This window comes from Felis catus, chromosome D1, assembly GCF_018350175.1.
Source record: "Felis catus isolate Fca126 chromosome D1, F.catus_Fca126_mat1.0, whole genome shotgun sequence".
In the NCBI taxonomy this organism is placed as follows: Eukaryota; Metazoa; Chordata; class Mammalia; order Carnivora; family Felidae; genus Felis; species Felis catus.
The window spans coordinates 78,155,021-78,174,350 of record NC_058377.1 but is presented as its reverse complement, the minus strand read 5'-3'; the positions used below and the strand labels follow the sequence as shown (position 1 = coordinate 78,174,350).

The 19,330-nt window shown below is 38.2% G+C and overlaps 1 protein-coding gene across 1 annotated transcript; it reads left to right on the top strand.

Moving 5' to 3' along the window:
• Window positions 1–353: 353 nt before the first annotated feature.
• CCDC179 (coiled-coil domain containing 179) lies at window positions 354–16,328 on the top strand. The gene is made up of 4 exons (XM_045038096.1): window positions 354–388; window positions 6,332–6,539; window positions 7,307–7,351; window positions 15,906–16,328. Exons 1-4 carry the CDS (start codon window positions 354–356, stop codon window positions 15,912–15,914), a joined length of 297 nt encoding a protein of 98 aa, XP_044894031.1. The 3' UTR covers window positions 15,915–16,328.
• The last annotated feature ends 3,002 nt before the right edge of the window (window positions 16,329–19,330 follow it).

The window sequence follows — 19,330 nt, the reverse complement described above, 5'->3', positions numbered from 1 at the left end:
TGGGGAAAAGATCATTTAAATTTGGCTGTGAAAGCTGATCATCATTAGCAGAACAAGTCTTTTTTGTGTTGTTGATACCCCGTTCAGAAAACACTGAAGATCCAGCCTACCCTTCAGTGTAAAGATCTGCCTTTCAGGGTAATGGAGGCAAGGACTAAGGATCATATAACCTAGACTTCCCCAAACCAGAGCACAGATGACAAACCAAGAAGAGGGGGCTCCTACATTTTTCTCCAGGCTGACTGTATGTCACGAAAGGTAAGTCTGCTCATACACTTGAGGGATGCGAAAACGTTACGCTCTGTTAAATTAATTAAACAAGGAAGCCATGAGCCTGATGTGGCTCTCATGCCATGGCGGTCTATATAAGCAAACCAAAATCTAAACCGTAAATGCCTCAAGGTTACAAAGTTAAGACTCTTAAAGACAACCAATCACAAACCGCCAACTAAGCTCTAAGCTATAACCAAACAAATGATTTCCTTTCTTTGCTTCTGCATTTTCTCTAGAAAAGTCTTTCCTCTTTGCTCCTGTGAGCTGGCAATCCTACTAACCACTTCCTAACCACTGTCCCATTTGAATTGATTCTTGCTCAAATGAAGTTTAAACAATTTTAATATGCCTCAGTTTCTTTTAACAACAGCATTATTTGGAGAGAGAGAGAGAGAGAGAGACAGAAAGAGAGAGGGAGAGGGAGAGAGAGAATGTGTGTGTGTGCGTGTGTGTGTGTGTGTGTGTGTGTGTGTGTGTCTGATGATCAATAGTTAAGACTGGGTTCTTTCTGATAAGAAATTGTGCTTACAGTCTTTTTCAAACATTTTGAATTATAATATAGGATTGATAAAAAATTAAACTATTTCAATTAAGAGAAAGAGACATTTTAGAAGGGCAAATAAACCCAAGTTGTTTGTTTTGGTCAACTTGACCATTTAAACTTTTAGAGATGTAGCTATAATAGCCAAATGTCTACTTGTAATATTTAATTTAATTTTTTTACACATCCACGTTTGAAACCACATTACATAAACAATATATTAGTTTTAAAATATTGTTTATTTCTGTCCCCACATTTCATTAGACAGTTTTATTCAACCTCTTTGCATGCGTTTTTAACGTCACTGTCTTAATTGTTGCCAAAGCCACTTTTTGAGCAGTTTTTAAAGATATTAACTTTTCATTCCCATCTCAGTGCCTTGAAATACAGCCCTTTCTAAATTCTAGTTTTGTCCTATTACATATTACTGGAAATTTATCCAAAGCCTAAGTACTCTTTCACGTAACATTAGAAGTTGTTTGTTCTGTTCATTTGTGCTGTAAGTGTATATTAAAGATCTCCAAAATACAGCCACTTATTTATTCAATTGATCTTTAAAGTGATCTTTAAAAGACTTGCTTACAATGACTTTTAAAAGAGAAAATTACTAAATTACTTTGTTTTGCCAATTCATATAGGGGACCTTGATAAGTATCCAAAGCTGGCATTCAAGTCCATTCCCAACCAGTACATTTTTCTGAAGAACTCTGTTTTTTCAAACTAAAGGGGTCTGAAATACAGAGACTTCATAAAGATTCTGGCATAAAGCAACTTACTCTTTTCTGAGGAATATTTTTTTTAATTCTTTTATCTTGGACTCAATTTGGGGATATATATATATATATATATTTTTTTTTAAGCTTATTCATTTTTCAGAGAGAGAAAAAGAGAGTGTGAGCGGGGGAGGGGCAGAGAGAGAGGGAGACACAGAATCTGAAGCAGGCTCCAGGCTCCAAGCTATCAGCACAGTGCCCGACGCAGGGCTCAAACTCAGGAGCCCAGCCGTGAGATCATGACCTGAGCCTAAGCTGGATTCTTAACCAACTGAGCCACCGGGGCACCCCTGTGAGGAATAATTTCCAGGACAGATCTGGCTTTATATTGGGGCAGTCATGATAGGTGCAGAGTCAGCAAAGGTAAGGAGGCTGAAATGCAGACCAAATGTAAAACTACTTAGGAGAAAGTTTAATTGAATGGCAGCAAGGTTCATGGCATAAGACATGAAGGTGTGCTATAGAAAAGAAAAAAAAAACTGTTCTTGACAGGTTGGAAAAAGTTGAATCTAAAAAGATGTAACTTACTATATGGACAAACTTAAAGTCTATAACCTAGATTTCACAATATAATTGCCTAGGTACAGAAAAAAAAGAAAATCTGTTATAAACTCAGTACAGACAGGCAGAAAGATAGACAATTTCTCACAAACTTCGGAGGCTAGGTTTAAGACCATTTAGCGCAATTTGCAGGTCGTAGTGCCAAAGAAAAATGCAGGGCTGCTTAAAAATTAAGCATTTTAAGACAGCAAGAACAGAGCATTAATCTTTTAAGCATGACTCCCTGGGTGACTGCATAGACCCTGCAACCGTGAAGTTGGCCCTGCACTGGCTATTATTTTAAAGAGGACTTATTCAGAGAGGACTCCTATCTACCTGCTCAGCACAAAAACTTCAGCACAAGCACAGAGCCTGGAACAAAAGAGCACTCAGTGGGTACAGATATCTGTTGAATGAAAGAACAGTCCAGAAGAAAGAGTGGTGAGCCTGTACACATCTCCTTACTAAATAAAAAATAGCACTCTGTCATCAAAAGAGAACAGACTTTAATCGTAAGACATATTTTCAGTATTTAAAGAATATTATGACTTGAAGAGGATCTACTCCCTCAAACTTTATTTTAAAAAATAAAGTCATTAGAAAACCCTAAATACCCAAATTAGGCAAAGTTCTTCCATTTACTTTGTAAAATGGTTTCACATCAAAAGGTAAACAGTTGCATTGAAATCAAAGTAAATAATTAAAGTTTCTTAATGCCCCAAAATAGATTCCATGACCCACTGTAAACCCAGAAAACGAACAAAACTGAAAATCTGTGAATAATGGTACAAATTAGATCAATGTTGATATTCTATCTATATTTCTGCACAAGTTGTTTCATTTATGTGGAAAAGCCTACAAGTTAATTCTTTAAGAACTTGCTCTGGTTTTGTACAAATTTACAAAAAATAAAACCTAACTATGGAAACATCAAATAAACAGGATGAGCTGTTTTTTAAGACGTGAATGAAATATTTACATCTTTCCATAAATTCTGTTTTATGGAAACACTATAACAGTGAATCTTACTTGCATTAAGAAACTGCATTTAAAATCTAAAACAAAAATCAGCAAATGTTCCTTAGGAAGAAAATGAGGAAAATAATTGGAACGTGAAAAAATTGTGATTTAAATATGGATACCCAGGGTTGTCAGTTTGTGACATAATTAATATGTCATGCTTGAAGTAATATAAAATAATACTTAGTTATTCAGAAATAACTACTATCTTTAATATAGAATCTTCAATTATGAATGGCACACTAAAAAAGAGGGTCTGGTCCCACAAGTAAATAAGTTGGAGAAACATTGTATACTATACCTTTGTATAGTATATTCATAATTACTTCAGCATATTACCAGTTCTGAGTGGCCCTGCAGTAAAGTTAGGTGTTTACCTTTGTTTAACCTTTGTTAGAATGTCCCAAACTTATTTGAACTTGGTACCTATTTTTATGTAAGGGGAAAGGGTGGCTTATTTACTTGTTTTATTTTTCACATAAAATTATAAACACTTTGAAACGGTAGTTTCTGGAGTTTACTTTGAGAATTGTAGCTCTATACCGATCAAACATGAACAAACAGGAATATTGACTGTGCTTGCATTTAGTATTCAGGAGTTTTCATAATTTATTTTACAGTTAAATTGTATCCATTTCTGCAAAGGTAATGTTTATGCAAATGTACTGCCTGAACTTGGGAAGTTAATGCTCTTGCCCTTCTGGCTCTGCCTTATACCACACTTTGAGTTTTGTGTCTGGTGCAGGACATTGGCTGACTGTAGTGTAATACAAGTTATCAACCTGGATAATGGGGAGGCTTGAAACTGTTCTCGAAGGTGTATAATCCAAGGACTGCAGGTGATGTGGGGCACGATGGTCGCTGTGCCACATTAACCTGTTGTCTTTCGGTTCCAAACCTGCCCTTCCATATCCTACCTTGTAAATAAAGCCTGGGCTGGGACTCTGCATATTTTATTTCTCTTTAGAAATAAAAAGTTGGAGATCTGGCCAGCTGGAGTCCTGGTAGGTTTAGCCAATCAGGGGGTGAGGATGCTGGAGGGAGATAGGAAGGTGAGTGGAGTGGAGAAGGATCTCACTTGTGCCTGTTTTCTTGCCCTCAGTTGTCACCCCAGCAGTGACACTTCACCTGGCAGTAGCCTTTGTCTCCAGCAACAGTTGTTTCCAGTTTCTATCTTTTCTATACAATCAGAGTTGGTCTTACAGCACCTGCCAGATAGTGCCTCCTAAGAGATCTCTGATCCCCAGCTCTGAAGGATCCCCCCGCCAAACCAACATCCAGGGGTACCAGTTCAGCCTGTCGATATTCCCCTCCTCAGAGGTCTGATTCCCAATTTGTGGGCTCCCTCCTCAAAGCCTTAGAGTCTGACAACCTCAGCCTCTTCGCCAACCTTATCATCATGTAGAGGAGAATGAGTTTATTTTATGAGGCCCATGAGGACAGACCTAGAAATAGTGGATTGAAGTAAGAGGTTACAATAATTAGAGGCGCCAAAAACCTGAAGGGACTGCACTGAATTCCCTATCCATTAATCACAAGGATTTGCCACAAAATTAACATATTAACGGAACATGTGTTCTTATTACTACTCCCAACACACTGTTTTACTTTTTTATTGTTGCTAGTTTGTCGACTTTCCTTGAGGGCAGCGAATGACTTTATCTTTGTATTCCCAGGACCTAGTGAGATCTGTAATAGTAAGTACCCAAAACATATGTTCTTGAGGCAACATGGCATATTAGAAAAATCACAGGATTTCCAATCAGTTTCTGGAGCGTGATCATGAGCAAGATCACACAATTTTTCTAAGTTGTATTCTTCCCAGAGAGGAGAGTTGCAGGAAGGAAGTGGCCAATGGTTTTCAGCACCCTGGGTGAGTAAGATTATTTAATTTTCCCAAGCCTAACTCTTCCAAGAGAAATCTCTGCAGCTTCTAACACGAAGCAAATGTCATGTAATAGAAAATGCCCACTGGATTCCGTAGGAAGATCACCAGAGACCTACTTTGAAACAAGTACCAATGGGGGTTGGAGGTTGCAGTAAGCCAAATATTGCATTAGGCATAAAGAGGAACGGGAATCCGATCTCATCCAGCAGCTTTTAGGATTATTTATTGTAAATAGAGGGGATGGGCAATAGTTACAATTAGCTGTTGTTCAAAGGGCTTTGGTTTATTACCTTAAATAGGGGATGAGTTGAGCATCTTGCATTTAATTGTTTAAAGAAAACAGGCAAGATACAGATGTTAGCAAGGGGAGGGAATAATCTAGGGCAAGGTCTCTGAGGAGGCTTCTAAGAGGAAAATGGCATGGGAACAAAAATGAACAGACTTGTTCGAGACAAAAACAGAAGGGCAACAACTTTTTCAATTTAATGGGGTTACAGGGAAAAAAGAATAATGTGGATACAGACAATGTTACAGACTTACAGGTGGGAAGGGACTGAGGTAGCCCCAGTCTGGGCTTTTAAAAGCGATTGGCGGCTCAGCACCATGATCAAACAGCACAGGTCCCGTTAGCAGACTCTGTGTATTTAAGTCCCAGTGCCTAACCTCGGGCAAGTTGTTTAACCTACTAATGCCTTCTTTTCCCAGATGACAATAACCATGCTCTTGTTCTCTCGGGTTGTTGCAAGAAGTTGATGATTTAAATATATATGCACTCATCTTACAGTGCTGAGCATAAGCTCTACTGAAGCTTTAGCCACTCTCGGTGTGTGAAGCAAGAGTTGTCCTACCTCTGCTGAAAGTGTCTGGAGGACAGTGGGCTCAGAGATTTCAACAGAGGAGAGACAGTTTGAAGGAACACTGCCGAGTGAAAAAAAGAAAAAGCAAGGCAAACATAAAAGAGGTGGGAAGCAGTGGTGAAGACCCAGTTTAAGTTGGAGATGATGTCTAGGCAATTGTGACAATTCTCAAATTTCCCCCTCTTTAGCCCGGTGATTGACAGGGATGAGGCAGATAGCTGGATAGACCCAACTGGAAGTCATGACGGAAGAACAAGCAGGAGATGGAACTGAGAACCCGATGACAGGCTGAAGTGAAGGACCATGGAACTAAGTTAGAGGTCCACAGAAAGAGGGCAGAGTTGAGGACTAAACTCTGTTTATTGTATCATGTGCTTGTCTGATCAAGAGTACTGGCAGAACAGGCAATTGTGGTAACCCAGCAGCCCTGATCCCACAGTGGCACTGGGGGGTGGGGGGAGGGGGCCGCAGGGGAGGACAAAGAGAATTGTGACGCGGCCGGGCGGGGCTCCGGGGTGTCGCGTGGTGTACCCCTCAGTGACTTGGTCCTGGTCAGGACCAGGGGCGCTTGCCGAGCGGGGGATGCTCCAAGGCTCAGCAGCATGTGTCTGTGCTGTAGGGGGGACGAAGCCATCCAAGTGAACCCCGTGAGTTCTCCAAGACCCCAAACCCAACTTGTCTGCCCCTTTCCCGGGCCATGTGCCTGGGACACTTGCGATTACTGATCACTGGCGATTACGGCCAGTGTGGGCGCTTTGGTGCTGGGGGCTGGGAATCCCAGGTGAGGTAGACAGGCTAGATCCTGAGCCGGTTCCTGAAGGAGGAAAAGGCTCCCTCTGTGCCCACTAGAAACCAGGCACCCTCAGTCGTTTGTCCCGGAGGTGGGATGGGGCTTACAGAAGTGGGGGTGGGGCAGAATAAGTTTCTCAATATTCAGATGGGGAGGAGATTGCTTTTGGGTCTTTGGGCTAAACAACTGGAGCAAAATGAGGAGAGCGGAAGGTATTTAAAGCACAATTTAGAAATTAGTGGAAGGTGTGGGAACCCCAGAAAGTAAAGCCAAGCTCCCTGTGTCTCAGAAAACCATACTACTTGCTGGGGTTCCTTAATCATCCTGAGGAACATAATTTTCTGATTGCTCATACCTGTCTTTCCTTCCATGATAAATCGCAGTATGCTACGTGGTCTTTGTAATATGATTCAGAGCTGACTCTTTTTTCTCATGATATTATTGCCATCTTCCCCTCTGATTTTCATCTTCATGTTCTTATTCTGATCTTGCCTTTTGCAAATTGAGATAATAAGCATATATTACATAAATAAAAAACAGTAGCATAGGCTTCCCATTATAATAACTGAATAGTTGTTTGCTCATGATTTTTATGGTTTTGTTTTAATTTTACATATTATGTAGGAAGGGCCAAGACAGCAACACCCTTCAGATGTCACCGCACGGCAGGTAATGTTTAAATAAATAACTCTGGGGACATTGGGTGGCTCGGTTTGTTGAGTGTCCAGCTTCAGCTCAGGTCATGGTCTCACAGTTCCTGAGATCGAGCCCCACAGCAGGCTCACTGCTGTCAGTGCAGAGCCCGCTTCAGATCCTCTGTCTCCCTCTCTCTCTGTGCCTTCCCCACTCATGCTGTCACTCTGAAAAATAAAAAATAAATAATTCTGGGTACTTCAAGATTGTGACTTTATCTTGTTCCTTTATGTGCAGGGGTCTTGCACATGATATGTGCTTGTACTAGCTAGATACTTCTGTTATCTTTCACAGGACTGTGACTACTATTAGAATGAGTCTTCATGAGAATAACCTAAATGCTTTGTATTCTTGGTTTTTTTAACATAATAGGAATAGAATGGCTGGATAATAGGACAAGACAATGTTTCATTGTTATAAAGTAATACCATGTAGGTTTCAAAGCAATTATACCAATTGCACTCCCACTGGAAGTGGATAAAATTTTTAGTACGCATATACTCTGCATCCTAATACTCTTCCTCATCTTCAAAGTGTTCTAGTTTGATCCCTTAACATCTCTGTTACTTAAACATGGCATAAAATGGGAACATAAAAATTTCTGCTTGGCATATGCAGTGTTTAAGGTAACTAAAGAATGTGCATAAATTTTGTTTTCTTATTTCTATAAAGGAAATTCCTTTGGGGGTTTTAATGACATTATTTTCATTTTATTGTTTTTAAGTTTTTTTGTTTGTTTTGAGAGAAAGAGAGAGACAGAAGCAGAGAGAGAGGGTGAGAGAGAATCCTAAGAGTTGGGCACTTAACCCAACTGACTGAACCAACCTGACTGAACCAGCCCCATGCCCCAAATGAACATCACTTCAAAATAAAACACACACACACACACATATGTGTATATATATATATATATATATATATATATATATACATATATATGTGTGTGTATATATATATATATATATATATATATATATATATATATATGAGTCTGGGGTCCCATAGTTGGTGGAATGGGAATCGAGAGTAAATAGTCTCGGGCCCCTGGGGGACTCAGTCAGTGAGCACTCGACTCTTGATTTCAGTTCAGGTCATGATCTCACAGTTTGTGAGAGAGAGCTCCACGTGAGGCTCCATGCTGACAGAGCAAGGCCTGCTTGGGATTCTCTCTCTCTCTCTCTCTCTCTCTCTCTCTCTCTCTCTCTTTCTCTCTCTGCCCCTCCTCCATTCTTCCTCTCAAAATAAATAAACTTTAAAAAAGAGAGAGAAAGAGAGCGAGAGAGACGAAACAGGCTCATTTGGAAACTCTAGGGATGCTCTAGGGTGTTTTCTTCATCTAGGAACCACACATTTGAAAAAGGATTTTTTTCCTACTTTTACATAGCTATGTACTGGTTGTATTTATATTTTTTACTGACATTAAAAATATACAATCAGCATGTTAACTTTTTGTTATAAAAAGTATTATTTCTTTTCCTTCCTTTTAATTTTCCAAAAGTTCAGAGATAAACGTATTGAGAATATGCAAAACCTAAGGAAACAGAAGAGGAAACTTAGTAAATGGTTTACAAGACCTGCTCCTATTCCAGAACCAGGACTCCTAGTAAGTACAACATAGAGACTTCACTGAAATCAACAGCTCCTTAAATGCAAAACACATCCTTATTTTTAATTTATGCAGTACTCTAAATTTTGTGTTTCCCCTTTCCTTTGAGAAATGTGTAATAGTAGTCTGGGAAGTCACCTTAAAACTCCTCTAATCAAATTCTCATCTATTATTTAAATCTCTCTCTCTCTCTCTCTCTCTCTCTCTCTCTCTCTCTGGCTGGGTAAAGTGTATTTTATTGATGGTACATGACAAGGTAGGGCTCTTTAAGCCCCTCTCCTTCTTCAGGGGCTCTACGATGCATTTCAGCCCAGGAGATTTTCAGTGTGTTGGCGGATGAGTTGGGGCAAGGACTCCCCGGCAGCTGAGGGCTTCTCTCTTCCTCTTGTCCTCTCCCTGGGTCTGGGGGTTCTCATTCTTTGGAGGACATGTGGACCATAAGGTCTACCACCCAGATGCTGTAGCTGAGTTCTTTGTTGTACCAGGAAATGAGCTTGACAAAGTGGTCCCTGAGAGCAATGCCAGCCCCAGCATCAAAGGTGGAAGAGTGGCTGTCACTATTAAAGTTGCAGGAGACAACCAGGTCACTGTAGCCCACCTTCTTGATGTCATCATATTTGACAGCTTTCCCCAGGCAGATCAGATTCATGACTGACACACTGGGGGTGTGGACATGGATCATGCCAGTGAGCTTCCCATTCAGCTCAAGGATGACCTTGCACATAGTCTTGGTGATGCCAATAGAAGCTCCTCAGCCATCATGCCACAGCTTCCCAGAGGTCCAAAGTCTTTTGGATGGCAGTTATGGCATGGACTGTGGTCATAAGTCCTCCATGACATGAAACTTGTCATGGATGACATTGGCCCAAGGGGCCCAGCAGCTGGTGATGCAGGAGGCATTGCCAATAACCTTGAAGGAGTTGTCATACTTCTCATGGTTCACACCCATCATAAACATGGAGGCATTAGCAGAAGAGACAGATATGATGACCTTCTTGGCTCCACCCTTCAAGCACGCCCCAGCCTTCTCCATGGTAGTGAAGACACCAGTGAACTCCACAACATATTCAGCAAGAGCGTCACCCCATTTGATGTTGGTGGGATCTTGCTCCTGCAAGATGGAGATGGGCTTTCCATCAATAACACATTTCAGTTCTCAGCCTTGACTGTGCCATTGCATTTGCCAGGGTAGAATCATCATACTGGAACATGTAGAACATGTAGTTGAGATCAATGAAGCAGTAATAGATGGTGATGATATCTGGTTTTTCAGAGTTAAAAGCAGCACTGATGACCAGGACCCCATTATGTCCAAATACATTTATTTTAACCTTCACCATTATATCTTAGGGACCTAGCTGGCACTTCACAAAAAGAAGTAGCTCTCTGTCCAATGGAGAGAAGTAGAGAGCCTATTTAAATCTCCTTTGCAGATTGTTTCCTGGAGATGATGGGGTTTACTGAAAAGACTAAAATCTTATATACCACATCACTCTGGTTTTCAGTTTTTGCTTTACCATATATGACCTTGACTTCCCCAAATCATTACTTAAATCTTCTGGATTGTATTATTTAGAAAATAAATTACAGAATCTTCTGCCAAATAGTTATTCAGCCTAGGCTCGATCACTTGCAACATCAGAACAATCTACACCATTAACAGCTTATTCCATTTTTGCATATATTTGACATGATTTATTTATTTATTTATTTATTTATTTATTTATTTACTTACATATTTATATATATTTTTTAGTTTTTTTTAAGTTTACTTTACTTATTTTGAGAGAGAGAGCATGGGAGGGGCAGAGAGAGAGGGAGAGAGAATTCCAAGTAGGCTCCACACTGTCAGCGTGGAGCCTGGTGTGGAGCACAAACTCACAAGATCATGACCTGAGCTGAAATCAAGAGTTGGATGCTTAACTGACTGAGCCCCTATTCTTGACAAGAATTCAAAAGTGCTTCCACATAACATGTCATAATGCCTCCATGAGCCTTTTACATGTAGTATTAATTATATTTCTTGTACCCAGACATGAATCCAATTGCCCTCCATTTTAAAGCCCTTCAGATACTTGAGGACAACTGTTACCTTCCTTCATATTTAGGCTTTTTTTCAGGGTGAAAATCCCCATTTTCCTCATACATTCGTCTTTCAACTTAGTAGTGAGCCCTGGCCTTATTCAGGCAATCTCCAGGATTAGGAATATATTATATTTTATTATAGAAAAATTTGGGAAAAATGTTATTTCCAATAATTATGATTTTTTTCCTGTTGGTTTTCTTTTTGAAAGAAAATATTTTACAAGCACAACTAATGAATAATTATGTAAAATAGGAATTGCTAACTTTAGCTCTTTATAACAGAAACTCAACTTCAGTGGTTTAATCATATTAGAGTATATGTTGTCTCCAAAGAAGAACTCCTGACCTAGGCAGTCTACAACTGACATGTTGGCTCCAAAAATCACCAAAGAAGTCCCAGGTTCCCTCTGTCTTTAAGATCCTTCAAACTTCTCATATGATTCTTATTCTCATGGTCTCAAAAAGGCTTCCACAATGGTAGACACAGTGTCTACATTCCAAGAGAAAAAATTATAGGACAGAGGACAAAAAGCTCATACCAGCAGTTGAGTCAACTATAATACATTTTATCAATAAAATGAAATTACTAAATTCTAAAATAGAAAGCACCAGGCTCAGATAGGTTCCCTGGTGAACTCTACCAGACATTTAAAAGGGAAATTACACGAGTTCTCTACAATCTCTTGTAGAAATAGAAGCACAGAGAAAACTTCCTCACTTATTATGTGAGGCCAGCATTACTTACTCTAATACCTAAACCAAAGACATTACAAGAAAAGAAATGACAGACTACTGTCTCTCAAAGCACAGATACAAAAATCTTCAATAAAATATTAATAACTTATATATATTGTTGGATTTAATTTGTTTTTATAGTTTTTAATTGTCCCACAGTTCTTAGGTATTCTATTCCCTTTTTTTTCCTCTCATCCTTTTTTCTTTTTTCTTTTTAGTTTGGATAGGTTTTTTTAACATAGTGTCAAGCTCCAGTTCTTTTCTCTACTGTGTCAGTCTACTGATGAGAGCCCATCAATGGCATTCTTAATGTATGCCAGTGTTTTAGATTTATAGCATTTGCTTTTAATTCTCTCTTAACATTTTCTTTTTTTTTTTCCTTACATTACTCATCTGTTTTTGCATCTTGTCCATTTTGCCAGTAGAGTCCTTAGTGTATTGATCATTTTTATTTCATTTTTAAATTCTTTTTAATGTTTATTTTTGAGAGACAGCAAGTGGAGGAGGGTAAGAGAGAGGGGGAGGGACAGAGAATCCCAAGCAGGCTACGCTGTTACAGAGCCCGATGTGGGCTCACATGAACTGTGAGATCATGGCTTAAGCTGAAATCAAGAGTTGGATGCTTAACTGAGCCACTCAGGCAACCCTGGTCATAATCAAACCTGATCATTCCAAAATCTCTACCATATCTGAGTCTGGATCTGATGCTTGCTTTATCTCTTCAGGCTGTTTTTTGTTTGTTTTTGTTTTTACTTTTTGGCATGTCTTCTATTTTGTTGTTGTTGTTAAGGGCCAGACACGATACATTGAGTAAGTTAGAAACTGAGATAGACAAACCTTTAGTGTGAGATTTTGTGTTTATCTGGCTAGGATTTAGGCTATGTTTTCTGTGTGCTGTACCTGTAGTGTCAGAGGTGAAAATTTACTCTGGTGTCCTTATTTTTGTGTCTCCTCTTGTATTTGAGTTCCCCTGGAGACTCTTTCTAAGCAGGAACTGAGGCTTGCAGCACTTTACGTTGGACTTTTCTGATACTGTATAGGAGCCTTACTAATGTGGTGGTAAACTGTGGGGGAAAGAGAAGCCTATTACGGCCTATGATTAGGTCTCAGGCTTTTAGTGAGTCTGTGTCCTTAGAACTATTGAGGTACATTTACCCTTAAGTGAAACAGGGAGTCTATAGGGAACTGGAGTTGGGTATTTCTCTCTGCCATGTAGAAGAGTCTGGATTCAGCTATTCCCCTTCCCCAGGTCAGTGAGGGTTTAGTAAAGCCAAAATTGTTTAGGTTCTGATAAAATAGTCTCCCTTGAGGGCCCTATTAAGGAGAAGAAAGAGCCCTGGAGAATTTCAAAATAGTTGCTTTTCCCCTCCTACTGCTGGATGCGAAAGGAGGTTTTCCCCTGATTATCACAGTAAGACCTGGTGGGGCACCTGGAGGTAAAACTCAAGGAAATATGGGGGCCTCCCTAAGACTGGCCCCCCACCTTGAGTTTTTAACTTTGAAGCTTATCCATACTGAGGTGCAGCAATTCATCCATTAAAGTTTGAGTGTTCCTATTGGGACAGTGTTGGCTCCAGGAGCATCATTGGTCTCTCCAGGTTCCAGGACAGCAGTGTGTCCCATGACCTCAATTCTCTGATGGATGTAGAAGAGTTGTTGATTTTCAGTTGGTTCAACTTTTTTCTAATGAGGATGGGACTGATGATTTCCAAGTTCTTTTACATGTCAGTCTGGAAACCCCCACTTATATTTCTTTTGTCCAAATGGAGTCACTGGCCACCCCTAGCTGCAAGTATGTTTAGAGTGGTGAAAAATTCAACTGGCTTCTTTGCTGCTCTGAAGAGAATCAAGACTCCATTAGCGTGGAGGAAAGTGCCTTCCTTTTTCAGGCTGTGATGGTCTTCGTTCTAAAATTCACCCTCCTCTTTAGTTTTGGACTAACTACAAATTATTAGTAACAGTTTAACCCTTCAGCATCCCCCGCCCCTTCATTTGTCTTTGCATAGTCAAAGGAGCTTTCGGTTTGCCACCTACAAATCCAGGATCCTCAACCTTACAGAGTCACTGCACTGTCTTAAATATCCACACAGCTCTTTCCTTGCTGATAGGCTAGTGTTTGTAATACCGCCACATAATCATGGCCTCTTAGATATGCATTGAAATACGCTCGCACAACATATTTTACATCGGAACAGTTATGCCTTGGGAAAGTATAATAATAAGGGATGTGAGGGAGAAGGCAGCAGTGATTCTTGCAACCACCTTTCTAGAGGGTATGGCAATTGCCACTATTTCTGAGCCTTTTAACTTTTAATTTATGTACACACATTAGTTTGGTTAATTTTTCCAACCTCATTGCCAGTTCAGATATCTCCTGCCAGGAATCTTCTCTCCTTGTGACTTGCCCCTCAACAACACACCGTTTAGGATTTCTCCATTAAAAAACTCCTTTTTTTTTCCTTGAGCTGCCAGATTTTTTTTATAGAAGCATCTACAAAATTGTTCTATATCAATTATCCAACCGACTTACTTGAGCTTTCAGAGACAACTAAAATGTCTCCAAGTAAATAAAAATATAGAATATAAAATGTATGACATATGAGAAGCCTGAGTTCAATCTAGTACTTAATTCTCCTTACTACAAGGATTCTGGAATTGTCTTCAAAGAATCTAGATATTTTCCTTCGGCAGTATTAGGTAGTCATGAGAGCTCTTATATCCTGTAAGAGAGAAAATGCACCCTTCTACCAAGAAAGAACATCAGGGGCCTCAAAGCCCCAAAGTACACCCTAGGCTAAAGGGCCTCTCCCCACTCCCCACAGGGTAATAATAGCAGGGAGGTACTGTGAAAACCTTGTTCTAGTGTTTCTTCTATATGTTGACCAAGAGGTTTACTGTATCATATTAAGGCTTGAACTCTCAGTGCTTCTCAAATGTGGTCAGGCCCAATTTTGTCTGATTTGGTTTGGTTTCGTCTAATTTTCAAATCATTGTGGACACGTGATCATTTTGTAACACACGGTCAAAATGTCACAGCATTTTCAAATTGTTTCAAGTGAACGTAAATGTTTACTCTCAATTTGTCTAACTGATCTTGTTGCAAAGCTGTAATGAAGATAAGCAAACCAGACCACACAGGGTAACACGGCACTCAACTGTACTGATCCTTGCACCTTTTCTTCTCTTACATCTTCTGCAAATTGTCGGGTTGTCAACAGCATCCCTACTAATACCCTCTCCTCTTTTTTCTTTATTCTTAAATTGGCCTTTGGCTTCAGGAAAATATATAACAACAGTATTTGTACAACTTAAATGGTTTGGGATGAAAATAAAAACCTGAGTCCATACAGGTAAGTATTTTCAACATATGGGGTGTGCCCAGGTGAAGAGAGGATATGCCTGATAAGGCTAGAGCACCAAGATGTAAAAAGTTTGAAAGGTGTTTTTGTTTTGGTTTTTGTCTGTCTAAAGTCTCTATAACAAAATTATCTCTTAATTATATCATTACTAATCATAATCATGGATATTAAAATAATCCTGAAATAGTATTTGATGGTTAAATTCCTGCCAATACTGGTGTATGAACTCTTTCTATTTTCACTTATTTGTCCCTGTTGTTCACTGTAAGTCATTTCAAGACTTAAAACACTCTCAACAGATACCTATAATATGCTTTCACAACCACAAGCCATAAGACTGGAAAAGAAAAAAGAAAACCCCTATGCTTAACATCTCTATCATATCCATTATGTTTAGAAATGACTTTAACCCTTCCTCCAAACTGTTATTTTTCATTTCTACAAATTCTTCCTGTTTATAGTTAGTGTTTGTTACCTGACTCATAGGGGAAAAAAATCTTTATATCATATTCATTCCCTGTAATGAGTTATTTGATAACAGTGCCTTTCATATTTGGTTATTATCTGAATGTGACATTGCTATAATTTAGAATAGCATTTCCAGTTCTTTATAAAATTCTTTTTGTATAAGAAAGTATACTCCCTCTGGAGGCCTTTCCCAAATAATTTATAGCTTTATATAAAATTTTCTTTGTATACATTTTAATTGAATCTATTTTTCTTTATGTATTTTAATTTCTTCTAGTGGTCATAAAGCTGGAATCTGTACAGAAGAAATCATGCCAGACCATAACATGCAGATTTATAACATCAAGTGGCATCTCATAATTTGACTTCATTTGAAACATAAAGGCAATACTCTGTCATTTCAGCAAAATAAATGCAGTGCAACCATGTAACATCCAAACCACAGGGTCTAGAATTTTATTAAATACATAATTCATTATCACCATTTTTTTCCTGTGGTAAATTTGGGATTTTCTGCTTTTTCAACGAATAATAAAATATACAGGTCCTTAAAAATTATATACTCCTGTTTAAATTTCTGCATGGAAATATATCACCTATCTAAAGATTTAGAATTATGCTTTAACAAAAGGGGAAAAGATATTTTCTCTGCTGTATATTTATAACGACTTGTGTTTAAATAAAACGTTTAAAATCTTTACACAGTCCCTAAGTTTATTTATTTTGAGAAAGAGAGAGTAGAGGAGGGGTAGAGAGAGGAGAGAGAGGCTCCCAACCAGACTCCACACTGCGAGGGCAGATCCCGATGTGGGGCCTGAACCCATGAACTGTGAGATCATGACCTGAGCTGAAACCACGAGTTGGATGCTTAACTGACTGAGCCACTCAGACTCCCCAGAAAGAGTTTTAATATAACTAAAGCCTATACTATATCTCCATACTGCAAATGAGCTATCATGTGATTAAAATTTTCATTTAAGGTAAAATTTAAATACTGAATTAAATTTTACTTTTATGTATAAATAATAATCACATCTATCTTTGTAAAATGCTGTCTTAATTTCATAAGTAATTTCTAACATGCAAATAGAATTATCACAATTATTTTATAAACAAAGTACTTACTGCTGAATTAATAAAAACATTATATTTGATAACTGATTTGCAGTTTCCAAAATAAAATTTAAAGTAAAGTACAGGGATGGGTCCCCTGGGTGGCTCAGTCAGTTGAGTGTCTGACCTCAGCTCAGGTCATGATCTCGCAGTTCAAAGGTTCCAGCCCCACATCAGGGCTGATGTGTGTGTGTGTGTGTGTGTGTGTGTGTGTCTCAGATTCCATGTGTGTGTGTGTGTGTGTGTGTGTGTGTGTGTGTCTCAAAAATAAATAAACATTTAAAAAAATAAATACATAAAGTACAGGGAATTCTTATTCTGGGTTAAAGGAAGTTATTGGAATTATGCTTTCACACTAACAACTAGAAAACAGGACAAAATACTAAAAACAAAATTTCAGAAATTAGGCAAAAGTCAAAAAGGGCTGTGATCTCTAAGAGAGCAGAAACAAAATGAATCCCATTTACTGCCTAGAGAAGTGTTCCAGATCTTGATGCAGAGAAGAGGACCATAAGCAGAGCACAGTAGTTTTCCTGAGGTAAAGATGAACTCTGAGGAACAAAGATAAGAATTCAGGAATCTTGGGGTAACTGGAAGTTGTAGGGCCAAATTCCAGAAAGTAAGGAACTACTCAAAGTACTTTGTAGATCTGCAATGGCTTGTATTGAGTCTTTGTTGAATGCTAAACTGCATATGCATACGGTGAAACTCAAAAAGATCATACCTGTTTACTCTCTGTCTACTATCAGTGTCCAATGTCTATTATCCAATCAAAATTTCTAGGCATGCCAAGAAGCAGGAAATTGTAACACATAATCAAAAGGAAATCAGGCCATTGGAAACAGACACAAAATGAAAAGAGATGACAAAATTAGAAGAATTAAACATCTATTATAAATATGTTGGCTGTGCTCAGCAATTTAAAGAAAAACATGAATATAACAAGAATGAAATGAAAGATATTATATTATATTATATTATATTTTACTATTTTATTTTATTTTATTTTATTTTATTTTATTTTATTGAGAGAAAGACATAGCACAAGCAGGGGAAGAGCAGAGACAGAGGGAGGCACAGAATCTGAAGCAGACTCCAGGCTCCAAGCTCTCAGCATGGAGCCCAACATGGGGCTTGAACTCACAAATGGTGAGATCATGACCCAAGCCAAAGTCAGATGCCCAAATGACTGACCTACCCAGGCGCTCCAAATGAAAGATATTATAAAGAACTAAATAAAACTTTCATAACTGAGAAATATCTGAAATTTTAAAATTCACTGAGTGATATTAACAGTATATTAGATGTAAAAAAGAAGTCACTGAAATTGAAGATATAGCAGATATAGCAATAGCTATAGGGAAAAAAAAAACTAGGAAAATGATTAGCTCCTTGTTGAACTTTGAGACAATTTCAAGTGGTCTAACATATGAATAACTGGGAAGGTCTGAATGCGGGATGATGGGAGTGAAAAAATTCCCAAAAAGTTTCCAAATTTGATGAAAATGAATTTCATGGATCCAAAAAGTTTAATAAAAACCAAGATAAAAACCAAGAATTACCAAATTACCTGATATAATCAAACTGCTGAAAAGCATTGAAAAGAGAAAGGAAAGCATCAGGGGGGACTGGGGCACATTAAATATGGAGAAACAAGTTTAAGAAAACCACAAACCTAATTAGAAACCAGGTAAATCAAAAGGATATCTTTAAAGGGAAAAAAAAAGTCAACTTCAAGTTTTATATGGAACAAAAATATCCTTTAAAACTGAAAGCAAAAGTACAGAATATTTTCTCCAGAAAAGAAGAGGCAAAAAAAAAAATTATTACCCACAGATGCAGGAGACAGTTCTTCAGGTAGAAGAAAAATTATATCAGATAAATTTTTGGATCTTCACAAAACAATGAAGAGCTCTGGGAATGATACATACATGAGTAAGTATAAGAGAAATTTATTCTAATTTTTAATTAAAAAATAATTGTTTTAAGCAAAATTAATGTATTGTGATATTAATAACATGCAGGGATAAGATGTATGACAATAACAAAGGGTGGGAGAGGATTGATGGAAAAACAATTCAATGAAAGCTTCTTATATTTTACACAAATAAGTACATTGTTTGAAGGGAGACTCCGATGTGTTAAGGAAATGTATTGTAAATACTAGAGAAACTACACACACACAAAGACATATAGCCATTAGTGAAGATAAAAATGGAATGCTGAAAATCCATCCAAAGAAGATAGAAAAATAAGCAAAAAAGAAAAAAGAACAGATTTGAAAATAAACAAATGGCAAGATTATCAATCCCAAATTGATTATTAGCTACATTAAATGTAAATGGTCTAAGGATTCCAACTAAAAGAAAGTAGCAAGAACTGTGAAGGATTTGAGACTTTATTTTCATAAGATAAGAGGTCAGACTGTCATACCTTCAAAGATGTTGCAGGAAACAAAGGACTTTGTTACCTCAAGTACATGCTTACATTGGTTTCCCTTGGTAAGAGGTATGCCCAGGTGAATGCTGTGCACACAGTGGGTTTGTGTCACAGCTAAAGTAACCCCAATCTTATATAAAGAGTTACTAG